The following is a 23,642-nucleotide window of genomic DNA, read 5'->3' on the forward strand; positions in this document are numbered from 1 at the left end:
CATTTCCTTTCTTTCTCTCCTGTCCTTTGACCTCCATTTGGCCTGCAGATGGTTCTGTGAGGGGAAAGAGCTGTACAACACTCCTGATATTCAGATCCACTGTGAGGGTGGGGACCTCCACACCCTGATCATAGCAGAGGCCTTTGAAGACGACACAGGTCGCTATACCTGTCTGGCTACGAACCCCAGCGGCTCAGACACGACATCTGCCGAGGTGTTCATTGAAGGTGAGGAGAGGTGCATGGTAAAGGAGTATGAATCGTCTAACAGCTTGAGTATCTAAGGCGTCGGGACTTCTTTGTGAATATGCTTTTCCAATGCAAACAGCATAATGGTGTTGTGATTCAAACCTCATTTCTCCTGAAAACTTTGTAAATAAATGGAACAGTTCTGACACTTAGGCATACATCAACTATGTCTAATGTCAACATTTGTTCCTTTTAATTTAAAACATTTCCACTCCATTAACTTGAACTTATTTAAAATATAAAGTACCCAACTTATTTTTGGTTTACCTTGTGAATAAAGAATGGGAATGTATTGAAGTACCATATCTGTCAACCAAAGTTAAACTATAAATGATTTAGGAGATTCTTCATGAGAATGTTAAGTGACTGAATATTTTAAGTGTTCTCACTTTTATTAAATTCCAGAATTTTTTCTTCTTTTGTTAAGACTCTGTTATTCCTGCTAAATGTACTATGAACTTGCAACGACTAGATGAAAAAATTTCAAGAATCATTGTTGTATTAAAGAGGGGTAGGCAGAAAGTAGACTATTTCTATTGTTCTATCAATTCATTTTTGACAAAACTCAGCCTATAGGGAATTAGAAAACTTGATATCAAAGTATATAGTTTTACATTATTATTGCATTTTGATCAATACCAATGATTTACATTGGAAGTGTTTTAAGCACCACGGTGTTCATATTGTCCCTAAATTCATAAATTGGTGAGGACCCTATTACTTGGTTGCTTTTCAAAATGGTTGTTAAAATATAGAAAGAAAATTAAAATCCTTGAGGTCTCTACTACCTTAATTTTCATCTTTTTACTATTTTTTTTACTGATTTATACCACCAAATTTCTTTATTATTTAAAATAGAATAAAGCAACATGTGAATCATCATTTATAGCTCCTTTAAGAACTGACCAAAAAAATTAGTTTTAGAAGTAACTGACTAAAAGTATGAACGTTTACTTTTAATAAAAGGATCTCTGCCTTGTCTCTGAAAGCAAACATCTGTAAACTCCTCAAGGGACCATGTCCTGCTAATAACAGCAAACATTCTTTATATAACAATAACTAACACATGACACCTGTAAATGCACACATATACATACATTAGCCATTTAAACTTCACTATAAACCTGTGAAGTATTATTAGTATTTTCTTCTTACAGATGGGTAAACTGAGACCCAGAAAGGTTAGAGGGACTCATTCAAAGTCACCCAAGGTTTTGAACCCTGGCAGTCTTGCTCCAGGGCCATATTCCTAACCACTATGTCACACACATTTCAAAGTGCTAAATGAACAGAAAAAGAATGACAAAAAGATTTTTAACATTTAACTAATAAGTTAGCAGTAAGTATTAGTCATGGGCGGGCTGTGTAGGAAACTTCTTGAAGCATTTTAGAATACCAGGAAGGGGACTTAAACTTCCGTAAAAAACCTGTTTGCTCATGATGATCAGATTTGTCTCCCAAATCCAAGATCAGATAGAGCCTCTTAAAATTAAATGCTTTATTTGCTTTCAATATTGCTAGAAATGTGGTGAATTTTAGTGTGTATTGCTTCTATACTACAGATGTTAAATGAAATCACATTAAGTTTAAGTACTAGCCTACCAACTCAATTCAGCCAACAAGTTATTAAGGCCCTCCTATGTGCCAGGTAGTGCAGGTACAAATATGATTAAGACACAGTCCCTGATATCAAGGAGGGCTTGATATGTAACAGCAATGTAACAGCAGAGATGGGCACATAAAAAAAAAAAAAAAAAGAATATAAAATGATATGTTATAATAAGCGATAAAACAGAAATATATAAATTGTTACAAGGATACAAATTAACTTAAAGATTACCTGCAGGACATATCTAAGATATACTTACTTTTCATATAATAAAAGAAAATATTTCTGTACCTCTGAAACCAGTGTCAGTATGTAACTCTGGTTGACCGAAACCATTCAAAATGTGGCCTTTAATTTTATTGCATTACATTTGGTTCTTCTGTGAAGAAGCCCCTGAACTGCCAGTCCTCTTCTGCCTTTGAAATCATCTGGATGAGTTACCAATATGGGAAAAATATTCCTCCAGTTCTATATGCCACGTGTATGTCATGCCCAGGACTTCAACAAAGATAGTGGATTTTTTTCCCAGTGTACTTTTTTTCACATGATACCCCTGAACTTAGATAGCCAACCAGTCATCAGGTATCTGTGACTTCAGATAGATTGTGTGTGAAGACAGGATAAGGAAGCTGGGCAGAGCCTGAATAAAGAGCCATTACGATTCAGTGTCCTAAGCCTAACAGAAAATGCTTTAGAAAACTGACTCATTGGCCTAATGAAAAATGGATGATAATTTTGAAAAGAACCTGAGAGATTTGAGTGTATTTTTTATCCCTAAGAACAATTAAATGAAATGGAATAGAATGTCACATAAATTCTTAGACTCACATTAAGACTAAGAGTAAGAAATTTTTATATTTTACTTATTCCAGCACTAAATTGGATTCAGACATGTCCCTGTTGAATTGTTTCCTAAACCATGTTGCTATTACTGTGTCAACACGCAGTCATTGGTGGGGTATCTATTGGAGGGTAGGAAGTTTCCTGTAGAATTTTAAAATCTCAGAAAAACCTTCCTTAAAAGTTTAACAACCTGCTAGTTGGAAACTGTCTAAACGTCACGGTCTTATGCATGAAATTTTAGAACGATATACAAAAGAAATTGTAGCTTAAGAACAGTAACTAATGTTTATTCAGTGTATACTAGGAACCAGGCACTGTTCTTCATTTTTACATGGATTATTTCATTTAATCCTTATTAAAAAAATCACCCCCATTTTATGGTTGAGGAAACTGAGGCTTAGAGAGGCTAAGTGGTGCCCAAGATATCTCTCTCTGTCTCTTTCTCTCACACACACACACACACACACACACACGTGCATGCATGTGCACACACACCCACACACCCCTGGGATTCAAGGATTCAAAGCCAGGCAGTATGACTCCTGAGTCTGCCCTCCTAACCACTACAGAATAAAATGCAGATGAACTCATTATCTTGGGGCAGCTAGATCCTCACCTCAGTCTAGTAATAGGATTTAGGGTCTGAGGACAGCATTTTTCCAGGCACGTAATTGAGCCCTCTTTAGTTCTTCATCAAGGATTTCCTGAGGGACTACTGCAAGGCAGGCAGTAGTCTGGGCACTGGGGACACGTCGGTGAGCAGGACAGGCCTCTGTCCTCACTGCACTGACACACTGGGAGAGGTGGGAGAGTAAACCAGTAACTCATAAATAATTCTAGACACCAGCAAGTGCTGGGAAGAAAATAAAGGTAGCTAATGGGATAGGGTGTTCAGGAAGGCCTCTCTGAAGAGAGGACATTTGCTCTAAGCCCGGAACTCGGAGAAGAAGCCGATGGGAAGACTGGGAAAAGAGTGCTTCGGACAGGAGTGAATACAAGGGTCTGGGGGGGAAGACCAGATGTGTCCAAGGAGCAGAAGGAAGTCCAGGGTAGCTGGAACATAACAGGGAAGAAGCGGCTTGGAAGGTTGGGCAGTGGCCAGCTCATGTACAACATAGGGCCTTATGGTCACTGTGAGCAGTTTGGCCTTTATTCTAAATAGAATTGCAAGTCATGAAGGTTTAAAAGTCACATTTTCTGATTTATATTTTTAAACTGTTGCATATAATCGGGAGACCAGGTAGAAGCCTGTTGCCTCATTACAGAGGGAGAAATGATGGTACTTCATGAGGATACGGTGTAAATGGAGGAAGGAGAGTCAGATCAGAGTTAGAGTCAGAGGCAGACCCCGAAAGCCATGCAGTGGGTTAGATACGGGGACGAGGGGATGAAAGGAGTCAGGTCCGACTCTGTAGACTTCAGCTTTACCATTTATGTGGACAATGTTGCTGATCTCTGAAATGGGAAGACTGAGGAGGAACCAGATTATGGGACAGAGGGAAGTAAGTGCTCTGTTTTGAACGTGCTGCATTTGAAATCCCTATTTAGATAGCCAAGTGGATGTGTCAAGTCAGTAATTGGACATTTGAGTATAGTCTAGAGCACAGGGTGGGAAACATATATTTGGGAGCATTGGGTTGTAGATGGTGACTAAAGCTGTGCGACTGGACATATTACTGGACAGACTAGGTAGGGAGGAGGAAGAGATAGGGAAGAGAAAGCGGACCAAGTCTGAGGCTGGGATGCTCCTTCCTCGAGGAGGAGATGCCAACAAAGGAGAGTAAGAAGGAGGAGTCCTGGGGTGGGAGAGAGACCAGGCAGTGTGGTGTAAGGGGAGTCAAGAGACGGTGGTTCAGGAAGGAGGGAAATGCCAGCTCTGTTCACTGCTGCTGAGAGTCCAGTCAGATGAAGACAAGGAGGAAACCACTGGGTTTAGCAACTATGAGTGTTGTCAGTGATTTTTAACAAGAGGGATTGGGGAATTTAGGACCAATGATCAAATGGAATGAGTTGTGAAAAGTTTGCAAAATATGGAAGAAGCAGCAACAAATAATAGATCTCACTGGGGAAGTTTTGTTCAAATAGCAGCAGAGATATGGGCTAGTATCTGGAAGGAAGTATGGGGTCAAGAAAGATGTTTTGGGGCCAACCCGGTGGTGCAAGCGGTTAAGTGCACGCGCTCCGCTGTGGCAGCCTGGGGTTCGCCGGTTCAGGTCCCGGGGGCACACCAACGCACCGCTTGGCAAGCCATGTTGTGGCGGCGTCCCATATGAAGTGGAGGAAGATGGGCATGGATGTTAGCCCAGGGCCAGTGTTCCTCAGCACAAAGAGGAGGATTGGCAGATGTTAGCTCAGGACTGATCTTCCTCACAAAAAAAAAAAAAAGAAGAAGAAAGATGTTTTGTTTTTTTTATTGAGATATAATTGACATATTAGTTTCAGGTGTACAACATAATGATTTGTTGTATGTATATATTGTGAAGTGATCACCACAATAATTCTAGTTAACATCCATCGCTATCTATAAATTTGTTTTCTTGTGATAAGAAGAAATCTACTCTCTTAGCAGCTTTCAAATATATAATACAGTATCATTAACCGTAGTCACCATGCTGTCCATTACACCCTCGGGACTTATTTATTCTATGACTGGAAGTTTGTACATTTTGACCCCCTGCATCCATTCCACCTACTTGCTATCCCCAGCATCTGGCAACCACCAATCTGTTTTCTCTATCTATGAGTTCACATTTGTGGGATTTTTTTGGTTTTTTTTAGATTCCACATATAAGTGAGATCATACAGTATTTTTCTTTCTCTGACTTATTTTACTTAGCATAACGCCCTCAAGGTCCATCCGTGTTGTTGCAAATGTCAAGATTTCCCTTTTTTATGGCCGAATAATATTCCATTGTATATATATACCACATTTTCTTTATTCATTCATCCATTGATGGACACTTAGGTTATTTCTATGTCTTGACTATTGTAAATAATGCTGCAGTAAACATGGGGATGCAGATACCTTTTCGGGTTAGTATTTTTGTTTCCTTTGGATGAATAGCCAGAAGTGGAATTGCTGGATAAGAAAGATGGATTTTTTCAGTTTGTCTGCTTGTTTGTTTGTTTTTATATCAGAAGTACTAGAGTATGTTTATATGCTAATGAAAGTAATCCAAGAGAGAAAACAAAAATAATGCAGAAGGAAGGGAGAATAAGATAGAGAACAAAGTCTTTGAAAAGGAGAAAGGAGACAGAATCTGGCCCACATGTGTACCAGATGGTGAGGGGGGTACCCTCAAGGACTAGATGGTGAAGACATAGTCTCAAGAATTTCACAATATAAATAGGAGAGGTAAACATGTGAAATAAACATAGACAGCTCAAGTGTTCACCACGACCCCCTCCTGATTGTACAATGGATTACACAGGTCATTATAGCTTTAGGGGCTCCAAAGAGGGCAGTGTGGTGATTCTGAAATGTAGGATGAGGGAAGCTGGATTAAACTGGACCTTGTGGATAAGTAGTTGGGTTGGGTGGAGAGGAAATCAGGGCAGCATTAAAAGGTGGGGAGGGGGGAAAGAATACTGGAGCATGATGCACGTTGGCAGATCCTGTTTGATATTTATTTATAGGTTCTTGATGCTTTGAATAGTCAGATAAAATGTGTGGCCCTCTTAAGCATCATTTTGAAGCATGATGAGATGTTATATGAGTAACTGCTCCTGTTGATCCCAGCAGAATAAAGCCTCTCTGAGCATAAGCTTTCTTCGGCCAGATTTTGAAAATATGCTAAGAGAAGCAGAAGAAGGCTCAGCACAGCGTTGGCCATTCTTTCACAATATTTTCTGACCAGCCTAGTTCCTAGCTCCAGGACCTTGAACAGTTATTCAATGGCTCTATAATTCAATTTCTCCTTCTCTGCATGGAGAAGGAGAATATTCATATCTCCATGAATAACTGCGTGGAGAAAATTAAATTGTTGTAAGGATTGAATGAGTTAATCCCCTAGAGCGGTGCCTGGCATAAGTGTGAGCTGTAATTACTGTTACAAAAATAGCACGTTTTCATTTTTAAAAATCTAGAACGTATAGATAAAAAGAAAATATAAAACTCGTGTAATTCCACTGTCCTGTGTCAGTCACTCTTGATATTTTCATCTTTCCAGTCTTTTTCCTATATGTGTATATTTTACTCTGCACTCTTTTGTACCTTGCTTTTTAAAATTTAACCTATTCTGTCACAAACATCTACGCATGTTGTTGAACATTCTTGAAAACTCATTTTAATGCCTTTATAGTCATTCATTATTTAAAAAATTTTAAATCGTTGGCATTGCTTCAGTTACTCTTATCTGAGACTGCAGATGATTGTTGCTGTGCTGGTAATTATAACAACTGAGAAAGAAGGGAGGGAGAAAAATGAGTAATGAGAATGGAGGGCAGAATGTATTTACTCCTTAAATTTTGAAGGGCAAAACATGTACAAAAGGATGAGCTCCATGACTAGATTCACTGAAGTCAGTCAGGGACTTTAAATATGTGTGTGTGTGTATATATATATTTATAATATAAAAATATAGTATTTATATATATTTTTAATGGTTGATATCTGCTTTCATGAAGACTTCCTATTTCCTGAAGTTGAAGTTGTATGATTATATCTATTTTGTTTTCACTCAGAAATATAGCTTTTTTTAAAATTAAGGAAGATATCAAATTGACAAAAATAAGTAAAATTATTATAATTAAATTATAAATATATTATTTTTATTTTTGTATAGTTATATTAAATATAATTTATATATATAAATATATAATAAATAAATAAAAATATAAATTATTATAATTAAAGCATAGTGTTTTCATAAGTGTAGGGGAAATGAGCATTTTGGTGTATTTCTATTTTACATACCTTTCTGGGGAGATGTTAAAAAATGGAAATAATAAATATATTCATTAGTAGTGGAATGAGAAGCTTATGGTAAATCCACCCAAGTGAAGTTGAAGCAGCCATTAGAAAATTACAAAGTACTTGGTTATTTATTGACATGGAAAGGCATTTCACAATGTACTAAGTGGGGGGAAAAGCAATAATTGAAGAGTATTATAGCATCACCTTTTAAAAATTTATTTATTATTTATATATATACACCAGGATAAGCTTTGGAAGGTTATGCTCCAAAGTATCCAGATGGTGGTATTCCAAATGCTTTTTTTCTTTAATTTTTGCTAAGAGCACTTTATGGATCTTTTCATACAAGGAAGTATTAGATTGGGTAAGTTTTAAAAATGAAAAGGGAAATCCTTTTAAGGTCCAGACAGAAGGCTCATTTGGGAGACATTTCCACCTGCACTCCATTGCTAGATAGAGTGGAGATTTTTGGCATTGACTCTTTCACTCTGTTTGGGAGGCGATATAGAAATAGCATCTAGGTGGGTAAATATTAGATGAGCAGATAGATAGTAATTGCAAGGACTGGAGCATGTGCCTCTTTCAGATTGGAGCCTACATAAAAAACTGAAAGTGATGGTGTGATAAATACAGAGAAAAATGTTAACTTGAGACAGGAGTGTTTGTTCCTAACCAGCAGGTGGGAAAGCAGATGACTACAGAGAGGAGACAGGAGAGGAGAGGAGAGGGAGGGAAGGATGGCCCTGAGGGGAGGGCAGAGAAGCTGCTGGCGTAGACAGGGAGATTTGATCTGCCACAGTCTGCAAGAGCCGCTCTGACACCCGAGACAGAAGGTGACATTGAGATTTCACAAGGGTTGGACAGGTGTGCAAAAAGGAGCAAATGTCTTCTTATTCAGGAAACACAAACCTTTTTGGTTCTTTACCTTTCTCTGAAAATCAGCTGGAAAAGTAGCAAAAGAGAATGAAACAAAGAATGGCTTTCTAAATAGAGGTGATCGGAGGGGGTTTGTTTTTTTTTAATGACTTAAATGTTTGGAATCAGATGAAAAATAGCTATTTTTCTCCCCAATTTCTGGCCACTTTGAGAGTGTCTGTGATAACTTCCATAGGACTTTTGCCACCCTTCCCCTTCTCCTTAACACTCTCATGATTCCAGTCAAATTGGTCTCCCTCAGGTTACCATGACTTGCTGGTAACCGAGTCTACCGGTATTTCCCCTGCTCAGCTTCTCCCACCTGCTTATTGTGGCTAAAATTTTCTCCTTGTCTATCATCTATTTTTGATGTTTTGCTGTTTGTTTTGCTCTGTTTTTTTTTTTCCTGCTCCCCCAGTTAATCCTGCACTGTTCATTTTCCCAATCACCACTCTCAATACCTGGACATAGAGTCCCAACACTGGAGCCCTGGTGTTCCAGATCCCACCCTGTGTTTCTAGACTTGCCTCCCACTTCTGCTCTCCAGCATGCTGCTCTTCTCTGGTTGTACAGTCCACTCCCTGTCCCCAGACAAGCTCTGTGATTCCCTAGTTCCATTCATTTGTTCTACCAGAAGTTAAAGCCCTGCTGTGAGTAGAACTTGCAGCTCAGCCCTCAGAGAAATACAGACTTGCACAGCACATGAACGTCATGTGGCATGAAGGAGGTCATAGGCCGCGAGTTCAAAAAACAGCAGTGCAAATCCTGTCGCCACTGCTTTCTAGTTATGTGACCTTATGCAAGTTAATTAACCTCTTGGTTCCTCAATTTTCCTATGTGTATCTGGACATAGCTCACCTCTTAGCGAGGTTCATTATTATAATAATTAAATGCAATAAAGTGCCTAGCAGACTGCCAGGCAAATAGTAAGTCCTCAAAAATTGGTAGTTCCCTTCCTAACCCCACCTCAGTTATCAAAGAACTTATAATTTTCTAGCATATAATGATGATATAAGTGACATGAGTAGTGTAAACAAGAATACTGGGAGTTCAGAGAAGACAGCGCAGAAAAATGGGCTGATCTTAAAAGACAGAACATTCAGAAAAGACTGGGTAGAAGTTTCCTACAAGAGTGAATAATATAACTAAAGGTATAAACATGGGAAAAGACCAAGAAGGGAAAGCCCTCACCAACTTTAGATCTTTGTTTAAAGTCTCTATCTTGGTGGAGCCTTCCTTGTCACTCTACTTAAAATCGTATCTCACTGCGTTCCCATCGCTCTCTATGCCCCTACCCTGCTCTGTTTTTCTCATTTTACTCACCGTGTCATGTATTTATTTATCTTATCTATTGTTTGTGTCCTCAAAAGAATGTAAACTCCACAAGGGCAGGGGCATGTGTGTATTTTCTTTACTGCTGTATTCCCATTACTTAGTGGAGTATACACCAGTGAGTATGTTCAACTCTCCGGATTGGGGTCATGTGACATGGAAGTACAGGAAGTTTTTGGCAGATAGAGCTAGAAAATTAGGTTGGAAATCATGAAAGCCACTAAATAGCAGGTTTTTAATTCACGGCGTAGAAACTCATATATCATCTGAGGTTTTTTTAACAAGAAAGGTATGTTATGGGAAAATTAATCTGACATAAGTTGAAGTCCAATTTAAGAGAGAGAGAGAGTTGGGAAGACAAGATAAGAATCTATTGTGGTAGTCCAGGAACTAGGTGAAGAAAGCCTATACTAGGTGTTAGTTATAGGAATAAATGGGAAAGGACAGCAAACATTCCAGCAGAGTTACCTAAACATGACTGTTTCAACATCAATAAAAGGCTGGAAAAACGTTTTATAGTCACAGGAAAGAACACTAGGCAGCCATCCAAGAGACTTAGGTGAATGTATATATTCTAAATGTATTGATAGGCAAAAATAACTTACTGCAAAGAGTACATATAGTGTGATTCCATTTGTATAAATATGTACATAAATATATATGTTAATATATTAAATTTATCTGAAAAATACACACCAGACTAATGTGTGCAGAATGGCATTAGGGAAGGTACCCACTGTTGTTTATTATTATGTCAAACAATTTTGTGCTATTTGGTTACTTTTCTATAAGCATGTATTATTTTATATTAAAATATTTTTAAAGAGATAATTTAAATAGCTTAAGTTAAATATGTCTCATAAAAGAAATATCAAGAATATACTTCTAACCATCAGTCATTTTAAATGTCCCCTAAAATCTTTTGTCACAAAATATGTGAGCATTAAAATGTAAGTACAGTTTCCATTTTGACTAAAAAATCTGGTAAGGTGACCCTTAATTCAAAAACAGTAATGAAGCAAAATGAATTTGGGAGGGCATGATCTAAAAGCAGGGACCCTCTTATTGAAGAATGAAGCCGCTGTCATGTTCTACTTTATCAAAGAGTCAGAAAGCATCTCCTAATTAATGAATAATGAAGATAGTAATAATCCACACTATGTAATCTCCTGGGAAAGGGTCAAAGTTTAAAATCATACATGTTTTACATACAGACACATCCATTTATTTCATGGTTTATAAGCCATTTAAAAGTATGATTGTGATGGCCAATGTGATAAAAATGAAACTAATAATACATCTGACATTAAAAACATGTTGCTTTGAAGAAAGCTTTTCAATGATTTTCTGAAAAAACAGTCCAAGTAAAAATGGTCTAAACTATTCACTATTTCAAAACAAGACTTTGTATGTTATTGTTTAAAAATGAAGAAAGTAACTCTTTGAAGCAATTACAGATACTACTTACATCTTAATTTCATTATTATTTTTTAATTCAGGTGCCAGTTCAACAGATTCTGACAGTGAAAGTTTAGCTTTCAAATCAAAACCTGGAGCTATGCCACAGTAAGTACCTACGATTCCATTAATTAGAGCAAAGAATGTCAACAGAGTTGTTGGAGTATGAAGCCATGGGTGTTGTGCTCTAAAGGAAAGGGTCAACTGATGTCAATCAAAGATCAAATACTTGAACTTGGAACACAGTTTTTAACTTACGAATTTGAACTGTGAAGTCTAATATATACAATGTTATAAATGTATTAAAAGAACAGTTGTGTTCAGAGAAAACTAGTTAAATCGTTACTGAAATGTAAATGAGGACTAATTTATATATACAAATTGGAAATCTAATAAGACCAGAAATGGGTTTCCATTTGGATAAAGTCTATTTCTAGTTAGATTTTGTCATGAAAATCTTAAAATTTAGTTCTTCCTACAAAGACATGGATTACTAGTAAAATGTTAATATCTTAATTATTTTGTAAAAATAAAATCTACCAGAATTTAGTAGAAAACTCCATGAATATTGAAGCTGTGCTAATAAATTCCTTTGATCTACTAGTATATACATAACAATTATATCCATTTAGCATCAAATAATCACCAAATAGTAATACTAAGGGGACCTTAATAAGATTATATATGTACTCTGCCACCTCTGATTTCGGATGAGGATCTCGAGTTTAGTGAAGTTACATGACTCTCTTGAGATTACATAGCCAGTGACTTAGCAAAACTGGGCCCAGAAACCAACTCTTCTTAACCTTTCTCTACACCTCACTAACTTTTATGTACTAAGAAAAGACAAAAATGCCAAGACACTCTCAACGTAAAATTAGAAACCAGTACAAAGAACAGCTGCTAGACTTAAAACAGACAACCAAAACTTCGAATTAAATATAGAACTCTAACTCAAAAGGTTTCAAATATCTGCTTACTACTGGAGATTAGGCTTTTTCCAAGTATTTTCTTTTCTCTCAGGATTTTCAAGTGCAATGCTTTAGGTTCTCTGATGATTGCTGAGTTACATACAGCTACTTTTCTGTCATCCATGTGTTTATTTGCTTCTGTCTATAAGCTCCATTCTGTCATATACTGACCACAGCTATTCTAACTGGACATTATGGCTTCCCATTTCTGAAGCACCTACGGTTGAGGTGGATTGAGTATATGAAAAGAAACGGGGCTATTCTGTGGAAATGTTTCAAAGAATAATTCCTGCTTTAAAAAAATTCTGACTGAATATTTGGCTCCCTATTTTCCAGAGCTCAAAAGAAAACAACTTCCGTTTCCTTGACGATAGGATCATCATCTCCAAAGACAGGAGTAACCACAGCTGTGATTCAACCATTATCTGTCCCTGTTCAACAGGTAAGTGTGCCTTGGACCAAAGCCCACAAGGAGTCAAACTTATTAGCAAGGAATATAACTTTGATTCTAACTAGTACAGTCCCTTGAAATATTTTCTAAGTGGAAACACAACTGGAAGAAAATAAAACGGTAGGTAAAGTGCTTCCTTTTAATCCACTAAAAATAATCTTTAATCAAAGCCACACCACCAATGAGTCAACATCTGCATTTCTACTGGGAATTTCTCTAACAGCGAATAATCTGATAAAATGATATCTGTTTTAGCTGTGACTATTTGATTATTCCCCCACATATGTGGCCTCTTCCATTTAGTCAAATTCGTTAGCTCATTTAAAACAAATTAGAAGACAAGAAAAGTCCACATACCAACGAAAGTTGTCCCATCCTGTAAGAACTAAACAGATAATAAGAAAAAAACAATTCAAATTCCTTGACTTCACCATGCATTTTTATGCTGTTTTTATTTCATTGTAAGACTGCTTTATCCAAGAAAGAACAGCTATATAAACTACTACTGGAAAGTAGCTGTAGTGAGTTTTCTTTGCAAACACAAACATGAAGTTTAAAAAAAAAAAAGTGAAAAATATTAAAATCTAAATGTCTCTAAATTAAATATATGTAACTTTCCTTTGTGCTATGATGAGTATCTTTAACTACAACACTCACAGAAGGCTCTGCCCACTCTTGAAATGTAACCTCATTTCTAACTAAATAAGTATCTAGTATCTTATTCTAACAATAAGTATGTTTGATGAGCATCATCATGACTTCTATCAGCCTTTACTGTAATCTATTGAACACTCATAGGTGTTTTAGTAATTATAGTCTGTGACATATACTCTGTGATATGTGAAATATGTACACAGTAAAGAAAAGACATTTGAATTCATAAACTTGAAAAGAACCAACCAGTATAAGTTACTTGGAGATGTCATATATACTAGCTATTTCCTTTAAATCCCTAAACTAGAGTAGACTTCATAGAAATATTCCTGATTAAAACAGTGGATTTTTTTGGTGTTTGATAGTTAAGTATTGATAAGTATTTAATGAATGCTTAGCACTGTGCAAGGCATTTCATGGCAGAAAAAAAAATGTCCCCAGCTCCATTCCCAAATAGTTTATAAACTATGCCTGGGAAACAGGAAATATACATGTGAAACACTTCTTGAATAAGACAGAGTATATTAAGGTGTAACACAGAAGCCTGAGAGCAGAAAGACACATGCATCTAAACATGTAAATATCTTAATGTAAATAGTACAGTTTTAAATTCTACAGGAACACTGAACAGAAGGTAATATATCTCACTTTTATAGTTGGGAGAATAGGGTGCTCAGAGAAACTCCGTAGCTTTATTTTTAGAGGCAGTGTTACATAAGGGTTAACGCCCTGGAGCCAGACTGCCTGAGTTTGAATCCCAGCTCTACCATTTACTGACTAAGGGCCCTTGAGCAAGTGACGCAACTTCTCTGTGTCTGGTTTCTTCATCTGTAAAATGAAGATAACAATACCATCTATCTTACAGGATTGTCATGAGGATTCAGTGAGTTGATTTTCATTTGACACTTAGAACAGTGGCTGGCACAGAGTAAATACTATATAGGAGAACATATATTCTTTGGACATAGAAAGAGTGAAAAGTGAGACCCAGGCCTCCTGATTCACAAGCCAGTAAAAAATCTTACAGAGATAATGAATAAGACCCATTCTAGCATCACTATAACTCTGCCAACATTCTCTATGACATCCTGTGGCATGTTTAGACGCATAATATCAGATCACCATCATCTTAGGTTAAGAAGCTAATACTTGCTTAAATAGAAGTGAATAAATCCAGAGTGTTTGAAAATAAATGATTATACACAAAGAAATATTTTCCATTTAGTACTTTAAATTTTTTATATTTCCCCAGAGATTAGTGCCATTCAGGGTTTTAGCACCTTTCCTTTTTTGCACACACAAAAAAATATGTTCCTTTTCTTTGCGTTTCCCGTAATCCGTATATTGAAAAGAGTACAAGTTAAAAATAAGATAGGGAGATGTTTGATAATTTACTTTACCCTCCACTGCCAGTAACTTGTGCTTTTTATTCAATGAATCCAGACTATATTTAAAAATAAAATATAACGTCTGTGAGAGCTTTTAAAAAGACCCCTGTGGAAGTCCCACACACAGAAATCCATTTGGTAAGAGCATTTAAAAGCTCATGGATCCCTAAGGAACCAGGGAACTTTTACCTTGAATATCCTTTTGAATAGAGAAGAGTAACAGATGTGAGATGAGGACGTCGAACAATGTCTGTACTGTAAAAGTAGACAGGCAGAGTGATATATGGCAGTGCTTTCATTCACTCGTTTCATTCGTGTGGAGCGATCCCAATAATGACAGGTTTCTTGAATGCAACTTTTCAGCAATTTGTATATTTAGAATTTGATCCATGTGTCTCTGCTTTTTCAGGTTCACAGTCCAACTTCGTATCTCTGCCGACCTGATGGAACCACTTCTGCCTACTTTCCTCCTGTTTTTACAAAGGTCTGACATCTGCGAGTTTCATTCTCTGTGTTTGCTTTGGTCCTTAAATTCCATTCACATGTGGCCTCATGTAGTAGTCTTTAAAAATTAAAATGAACATATCAGTAGTCTGATTATCATGGTTCCCTTTGGGGCTAAATAGGTATCTATTGAATAACTGCTGTGTGACTATAGTCTTGTGAAGGGTCTGAGAAGTGTGGGTGTGATCAGTGACATGATAGAGCTTAAAACAGAGTGGAAAAGCCAAGACAGGTAGAAAAAAATAAGAAAAAATGCTGTGGAGGAAATTGCTTGGGAAAACCAGCCAGTTTTATAGAAATTCAAAAAAAATTTGCCCAACTTTCAATTTGGTCTAAGTTGGTGTTTGGCATTGCCAAGCTGAATGACACCCGTTTCATTGGTCAACTGCTCAACTCAGAATTGGTTCCATGTAGCATTTCTTCTCCTTCTTTTCCCCTCCTTTTGTTTTTGAGAAAATTATCAAACTTTATTGAAAGACATTTGAAAAGGCACAAATAAATGGAGAGATATGCCATGCCTGTGGACGGATAGATTGTAAAGAAGTCAGGACTCCCAGATTAATCTATAAATTTAATGCAAATCTAGCTAAAATTCCAACAGGTTCCTTGTATTTATTTATTGGTTCGATATAGAATTTGGCAATTTGATTCTAAAAGTTGTGAGGGAGAAAAAATGGCCAAGAATAGCCAGAGCACTCCTGACGAAGAAAAATAAGGTGGTCTTAGGGAAGACGTGGGATTTGTCCTCTGAGATATCAAGACTTTTCTGAAGGTATAGAATTAGGATAGTATGGTGCTGGCAAAAGGTTAGACAAATTGATGAGTAATCAGAATGGAGTCCACAAAGACACTCTAATACCTACAGAAACCTACAGATCACTGGGTAAGGAATGGATTCTTCAGAGGTGAAAAAATATTACACTGGACTCCTACCTCACATTTTTCACAAAAATCAATTCGAAATGAACTAAAGACAAATGTGAAAAGCAAATCCATAAAACTTTGGTGAGGCAGTAGGGAAGAGCATCTTGATTGTCTTCATGTAAGGAATGATTCTTTTCCTCCTAAGCCAGCCTGTACCCAGCTTTAGTCAAGATCTTTTCATAAGTGGAGTATTTACTGTAGGACACAGGCAACAATAATAGTTGACAAGGACTTTAAAAGTCCCCTCCTGGAAAGACTAGCAAAAAAAAAGTCACATAAAACCCTACCCAAAATAATGTCAGTGTAGTAGCCAATGAAGTCATCCTTTGATGCTTAGAATACGAAATGTTTACAGAGGGTGCACGCTTCACATTTATATATAGTTTTAGAGCTTTTCACAAGCAGCTTCAAGAGATCATCACCAGGAAGTCTGTATTACCTGATGTGTTATTGCCCAAGACACAGTTGATTTTGGGGGTGCCAGGGCCCAATGCACCTCTTGGTTTAAGCAAATAAAGTTCATGCTGGTGGCATCAGGGGAGGAAAAGAGGATGTGAGGTTTTGATTTCCCTTCCAACAGGGCTTCACCACAGGGGCCTGGCAGGTGGAAATGTTACGGAATTCCTCCTGGGCACCAAGAGAAATCCTCAAAACTAGACACAAACCCTGTTTCTCCATTGCAATCCAGCTCCTGAGACACTGACGTTCTATTAGTGGTATTTCCCCCTTCCACAAAAGAAAACCATGAAACGTTCTGTTGCTTAACACACAGCTTAATGAAAAAGTAAAACAAAATTCTACACTTTTTTAAAAGTTGATTTAAAAAAAATCGCAAACTGTAGAGTGACTGGAAGCACAGAGCACACCTCACTAGGCATCTCCAGCACCTTCCACTCTCTGTGTCCAGACTGTGGAACATCCCTGTTTTCTGCAGGATTGTTTCCTTCTTTGCCTGCATCTGCTTTTCCCTTTTTCCCTTTGGGCAGCTTCTCTCCCTGCTTAGCAGAGTCCTTTTTGGGCTTGGTCTCTGGTTTTGGAGGGGCAGGTTTAGAAAATAAATCTGCTGATCCCCTCTGTAACTCAAACTAGCCTTCACTTTGTCACCCTTAGCATCTTCTTTGGCCTTTCTCTTGGATATGATGGTGACAGGGATGGCAGGTGGACGTTGCCAATCTAAGAGGTGCCTCCATCCATTTCCTCATACTACTCTGGAAAAGATTCCGGGGTTTCACAGCAGGTCAGAGACAGAGCCAGCACTTCTGCCTGGGCCACTGGGCTTAGCTGGGGCAGCAGAGCTGGTGTGACCTGTGGGACACGCGTGAGGCCAGGGAAGCAACTAGCCTCATGTGGCATTTCTTCCCAAGAACCCCTCCAAGGAATCACAATATCAAGTGGACTTGATGTATGACAAGAGATGCCCTTGTATGGACCCTAAATACTAAGGGGTCCCAAATTCTACCCTGAATGGATGATCCAGATTGCCCAGTGCAACCTCTGAAGGTTGGCTCTCAGTCTTCTTCAGGGCTGCTCATTATGTTCCTGCAGGTTCTCCGAATGGCTAACTATGTTTATATGGCTTCTGTCAAGATAAAAAAGTTTGCTCCAGGAAGAGCCAAATTGTAATCCTGGAATAACCTATGGAGTTTTGACTGCTTAAGGTCCTTGGCGTATACCCATGTCCTACATCTCTAAGTTTCCAATGTTTGAACAAAACTCATAATCCTAGGGATAAATCAGAGTCTCCTTTGGTGCCTGAAAGCTCAAAACATGAAAAATATTTGTGTACCATTTGTAATCTACCATGAATGGCTTCCTGGACAAGCCTGGAGGTGATTAATTAACTAATCCACACAAGCTGGACCCCATGAGCAACACTTTTTCTGCTATGTTCCATAAAATTAGCTCTCCCTTGGACCCACTCACAAAGGAAGAAAATCCATTTAAAACCAGAGATTTCCTACCTTTAAAAATAAGGGAGGAGAAAGAATGCCATCAGAAGTAGTTAATAATCTCAACCTTTTCACTTAGAAAAAGACATTCTTGTTAACTATCAAAATTCTCATCAAATGCTTTCTCAGACTCCACATGAGACTTTTATAGTTCTTCTGCCAACATTATCGACTTTTAGAATTTCCTTAGAGCTTTGGCATACTCACCGCAGGCCATTTGCTACAGGATATTTTTTTTCCCAGGACACTATTTGTTGTCTCTTCAGATAATCTTAAAAACACACACACACACACACATACTTCTTTTTTTGTGTGTGTGAGGAAGATCAGCCCTGAGCTAACATCCATGCCAATCGTCCTCTTTTTGCTGAGGAAGACCGGCCCTGAGCTAACATCTATTGCCAATCCTCCTCCTTTTTTTGTTTTTTCCCTTTTTCTCCCCAAAGCCCCAGTAGATAGTTGTATGTCATAGTTGCACATCCTTCTAGTTGCTGTATGTGGGACGCTGCCTCAGCATGGCTGGACAAGCAGTGGGTCGGTGTGCACCCAGATCCGAACCCGGGCTGCCAGTAGTGGAGCACGTGCACTTAACCGCTAAGCCACGGGGCCGGCCCCACACACACTTCTTAATGTGAATTTGTTTGCTTTTGGTTGATGTACAGGTATGTTACTTTATCATATTTGAATTATTTTAAGAGTTCTACCTGTACTGTATAAGATCTAATACCCTATAGTCACAAGTTTAAAGAGTCAAAGAGGTTAATTAGACCCCAATTCTAAGTAATCCTAGAGGAGGAAGGTAGAGAGAGGACATATGTAAGGGAACTATTAATCTTTTGATATTTAATAACAAGTATAAAAGCTTTACCTCTTTGCATCTATGAAGCCAAATTAATTTCTAATCTGTTGGATTGTAAAAATTTATTGGTCTGGAGTTGGATGGGATGGGAGGCCAAAGGCTAATAGCAAGGGAGGAGGAAATGAAGGTCAAGAAGGGAGAAGTGCTGCATGTTTTATTATTTTACTTAGAACCTCAAAATGAGAAAATACCAAAACCCCTTATCTTCATAAACCTGACATAGGAAACGAGTTGGGCAGAAGTGGTGGGGAAGTGCATGAAAAGGTTGGAGCATGTGAAAACAAATGTATGTCTTTTTTCTCTTCCTGTCTGGTTTTTATAGGAATCTACATTCATCTGGAGTATAATTGTTTTAAGAAGCTTGCATTCCACCAGCTTACTCTTAAATGTAGATAAAGAAAGGTAACAGTGGTTACCATAAAATTCCATAAATACGAGTCAATAAATTTGCAGACAGGCTAAAAATTTCTTCAGGGTTTATGGTAAACGTTACTAATTTCATTACATGGAGATTATGAAAAGCTGACCAATGGAGTTAAAGTTGTCTATCCTTGCCTGAGTCAGTGGTAATTATTTTATGATGCAAGTTTTGTGTTTTTTTCTCTAAGGTTTAGAAGTTTTATTCTGTGTTGTGAAATTGTTTAAGAACGCACCCAAGTCTGATGGGGAGTGTTTTCCTTGAATTTCAGGAACTACAGAACATAGCTGCATCAGAGGGCCAAGTGGTGGTTCTGGAGTGTCGGGTCCGAGGAGCACCCCCTTTGCAGGTCAAGTGGTTCCGACAAGGGAGTGAAATCCAGGACTCTCCAGATTTCAGAATTCTACAGAAAAGTAAGGAGAGGTGCCCATTCTCCCAAATCCAACTGTTTTATTCTCTCAGGCTTCAGAAAAACCAAGAAGGGTTTAGTCATTCACATGAATTGATTTCTATTTTCAAAGAGTGATGAGACAAGATAATGTGCAAATGCGTGGGGTCCAGTAAATTAAAGTTGTGATGTCACTTGTGGACCCCTTTGAAACTCTGATGAAAACTTTATTCAGAAAAAATGAACACATATATTTGAATTCAAAGTTGGGCATATAATTTTAGGAAGTTCACAAGCCTCCTAAAAGCTCTTCTGTGAACCACAGTTTAAAAAACGTCCTAGTGTAAACTGTTACTGGAATTCAAGTGTCTATGTTTATAGAAATATAAATGAATCTATCACTTTCTCTCTTTTGTATTATGGAGTTTGTCTGTAAGATTTCTGTAGACATGTCCTAGATAGGTAATAGAAGAAGACAGGTAGATTTATTATTAATGGAACCCCATTCTAATACTCTGTTTTGATTTATTTTTTTTTCTCATGTGGCCAACAGAACCTAGATCTACAGCTGAACCTGGTAAGAAGCTTTTTCTTTTTTTTCTCTGGTGATGTATCTTTTGGGTTTCAATAGCTCTTTGTTTCTGTTTTAAAGCCATAAGCAGAACAATGTTTTTGCAGTTTGCCTGGAAATGTGAAACCCCCTTAAAGACAATATCTTCTTTATCATGGGGTCTGTACGCTGCATTTTACATCAACTTCTTTATTAGTAAAACATTAAGTTCCACTCAGACAAGAAGGTCAAGCTGAGTGACTTAAGGCTTTTTAAAATATAGTCTTTTATACTCAAAAAGCAAACTAAGCTAATGATGAAAAAACATCCTCTTAAAATTCCACTAGAAAAGAACAATCTGCTGTGTACTTCCACTGACCAAAACCCGCTAACAACCAGACTCCCCAGCTTAGAAATGTGTCTCGCGTGAGAGCGGCTCAAAGATGTAAGCAAAATTGACCACCAGGCATTTCTCATTTGTGCACCCTGAGCCATAAACTTTTACTATTCTGCGAGCATGAAGAAAGTCATCTTGCCCTAGGATCTCTCTTAATTACCAGGTCATTTGACCTCATCAGAGTGCTATGTTATCCAGAAGCCTCAGGTCCAACTGTTCTCCTGACTCAGACTTCTTGTGTATTTTATGACTCCTCATGGACTAAAATGATGTTTGTAAAGGAAACAGAAATTTTTGTCTAGGTATTTCGTAGTACGTCCTCCTTGAGACTACTTTCTTTTGTGTTTTTCCCAACAGCAAAGTCACTAGTTTCACTTATTTCTTGTCAAAAGGGGGACAGATTTGTGCCTCTGCTTCAGCATCAAGCAGATCCTGCCATATTATCCCTTAGGAGCCATGACTTTGCTCTGTCCCTTCTTTGGGAACTTGTGGGTTCTCTGTGGGCCACTGCAGTCAGATTACTGTGGTCAGTCCTGAACCTCTGGCTTCTGAGTATTGGGTGTGATCCTATTAGGACCCATAAGGGATGCTGAGTAGCATCCTTAGGGAACAACTGGAATTGATCTACTGCCTTCTCGTCATGAGTTACAACTAGAGCATGTCACCCCACTTAATGGGTCAGTCACCACATCAAATACTGTGGTCACTTTCCAAACTGTGGAAATACATATTTTCATATTTTGTCTGTGACATGCCTTTGTATAAAATTACATAATGCTGGTTCCCTGATACATGGGAACTTCTGAGACTCAATCTACTACATGAGCTAATATGGAAATCCTGTAGCAAATAAGGGCACATCTTTTGCATTTACTGTTTTAAATAGACTTAGGGAGACAGAGAGAAAGTAGGAACCAAATATCTCTTTTATCTTCAAGAAAGTCTTTGTGAACAAATCTGTGGAGCAATTTATGTCTTTTGATGCTTCATGTACAAATACAACTAAAATCTTGGGCCAAAAATTTTAAAAGCATTACTACTGGAATGGATTAAGACGGCTTTTGATGTTGCATTTTGGATTCTGAGCGAGTTGATGCAACTCTTTTTCGTCATGTTGTTATCATCTACATAGGTAATGTTGATTTATTAAATGTCTCCCATGATCTTTGTTGGAAAATTGTAAACTAACCATCATCTGAAAATTCAAAACACTGGTTAGAAACTGCATGCTTACCTGTTTGAAAATTGGAAACACTCAATATACTGGCTAAGGAGGAATAAATTTTGGTGAGGAGAGAGAATAGAAACATCTTCTACTGCCCCCACCCTTACCTCTCACACCACATACACTCCTGTTTCAGTTATGGTTTGCTGTTTTGCTTCTAGAATATTGTGTTGATTGTGCATTATTTCATAAAACAGCAGCTTCATGGAATAATCTGACCTCTAGAACTTACTTAAATGCCTTTTGGTTTAACGTGGCCAAATCATGAAGAAAAGAGCAAGATAGGAAGGCCTTCATTTGAAACTGCATATCCTAGCAATGTAGAAAAAAGTTTCTCCTCTCCACGTTCGCTGAATTTTCTTATTTTTCTTTTCCCTTCAGTTATATCTGCAAGCATTTAAGAAAACAGACTCCTCCATTCCAACCACAATAATAGCATTTGCTGAAAACAAATATTTAATGGCAGAGAAATATTTCAAGGAAATCTGTCAATACAAGGAAAAAAACATATACAGTCAGGAGCTAGTAAAAACAAAACACAATTAGTTTTCACTGACCTCTAATTATTTCCCTACAATTATATTTACCACGACACTCCTAGAATTGCTCCTTTCTCTTTTATAGTGGAGCATTAAAATGCTCTGCTTCAGGAAACCTACAGTTGGCATGTAGCGTTAAATAAAATCCATGATCATATTTTTTAAACAAACAAAAAACACTTTAAACACATGAATGACTATTCAAGCGACTGCTTATGTGAGTTGTTATGAGTAAGAACTTCAGAACAAGCAAATGTTAAAACATATTTGTGTTTAAACAATGTTTTGGCATGCCTGACAAAACTAGGTATGATTATGATTCTTTTACTAGTAGCCAAATGCGTTGTTTTACGTTGACCTTGAAGTTGACCATTGACATTGTCAGGGAAAAAACAATATATATATTGAACTATTTACTTTCCTTAAATGACCTGGTTGACTATTATATCCAATGAAGCACTGAACTGTTCAACCATAGAGAATGTACGTAGGAACTGGCTTCCCTGTTGGCTGGTTTTTAGCCACTGTTTTAAATGAAAGGAGAAAAACAGACATGACAATACATCTGAGGCAAGAGATAAATTTTATAGGACTAGGTCAGTAATGTTTTCCAAATGCTAAAACATAAATAGCCCTTGAAATTCAGGAACACATTTAAGCATTCAGATTTTATTACCCTCTCTTCCTGCTCTCTTCTCTTCCTCTGACACGTTTACTCTTGTTCATTCCTCCCTGGCTGGTGTATATGCTCTTTCTCTCTCTGTCTCTGTCTCTATCTCTGTCTCTGTCTCTCTTTTTCTCTCTCTCCCTCCCATTTCACTCCCCCATCTCCCTCCCCGTGCCATCTCCCTCCTTCCCTCTGTTCCTCCATTTCTCTCCTTCATTCTTTTTATCTCTTTTTCTCTTCTCTTCACTCTCCTTCCTTTTCTTATTCATGTGTGAGATGTTTTAAAGCTCTAGAAATAAAATTGAAAGTCACTATTACCTACATATAGCCCCATTAGGGATTAGATTTTTAGATAAAGAAGGAAATAACAGATTCCCTCCCAATGCATTTGTGCAACTGAAACAGGTTTTTCTTGTCACTACCGTGTTGCATCTGTCT

General features: G+C 37.7%; 1 protein-coding gene across 1 annotated transcript in view; it reads left to right on the forward strand.

The window, feature by feature from the left end:
* Positions 1-53: 53 nt before the first annotated feature.
* Positions 54-23,642, forward strand: part of PALLD (palladin, cytoskeletal associated protein) — a 243,404-nt gene continuing 219,815 nt past the window's right edge. The window contains exons 1-6 of the mRNA XM_058550323.1: positions 54-227; positions 11,362-11,428; positions 12,628-12,733; positions 15,194-15,268; positions 19,710-19,851; positions 20,380-20,403. Coding sequence (XP_058406306.1) covers positions 11,421-11,428; positions 12,628-12,733; positions 15,194-15,268; positions 19,710-19,851; positions 20,380-20,403 — 355 coding nt within the window. The 5' untranslated portion in view covers positions 54-227; positions 11,362-11,420. The remainder of the gene's footprint in view (positions 228-11,361; positions 11,429-12,627; positions 12,734-15,193; positions 15,269-19,709; positions 19,852-20,379; positions 20,404-23,642) is intronic.

This window comes from Diceros bicornis, chromosome 11, assembly GCF_020826845.1.
Source record: "Diceros bicornis minor isolate mBicDic1 chromosome 11, mDicBic1.mat.cur, whole genome shotgun sequence".
Taxonomy (NCBI): domain Eukaryota; kingdom Metazoa; phylum Chordata; class Mammalia; order Perissodactyla; family Rhinocerotidae; genus Diceros; species Diceros bicornis.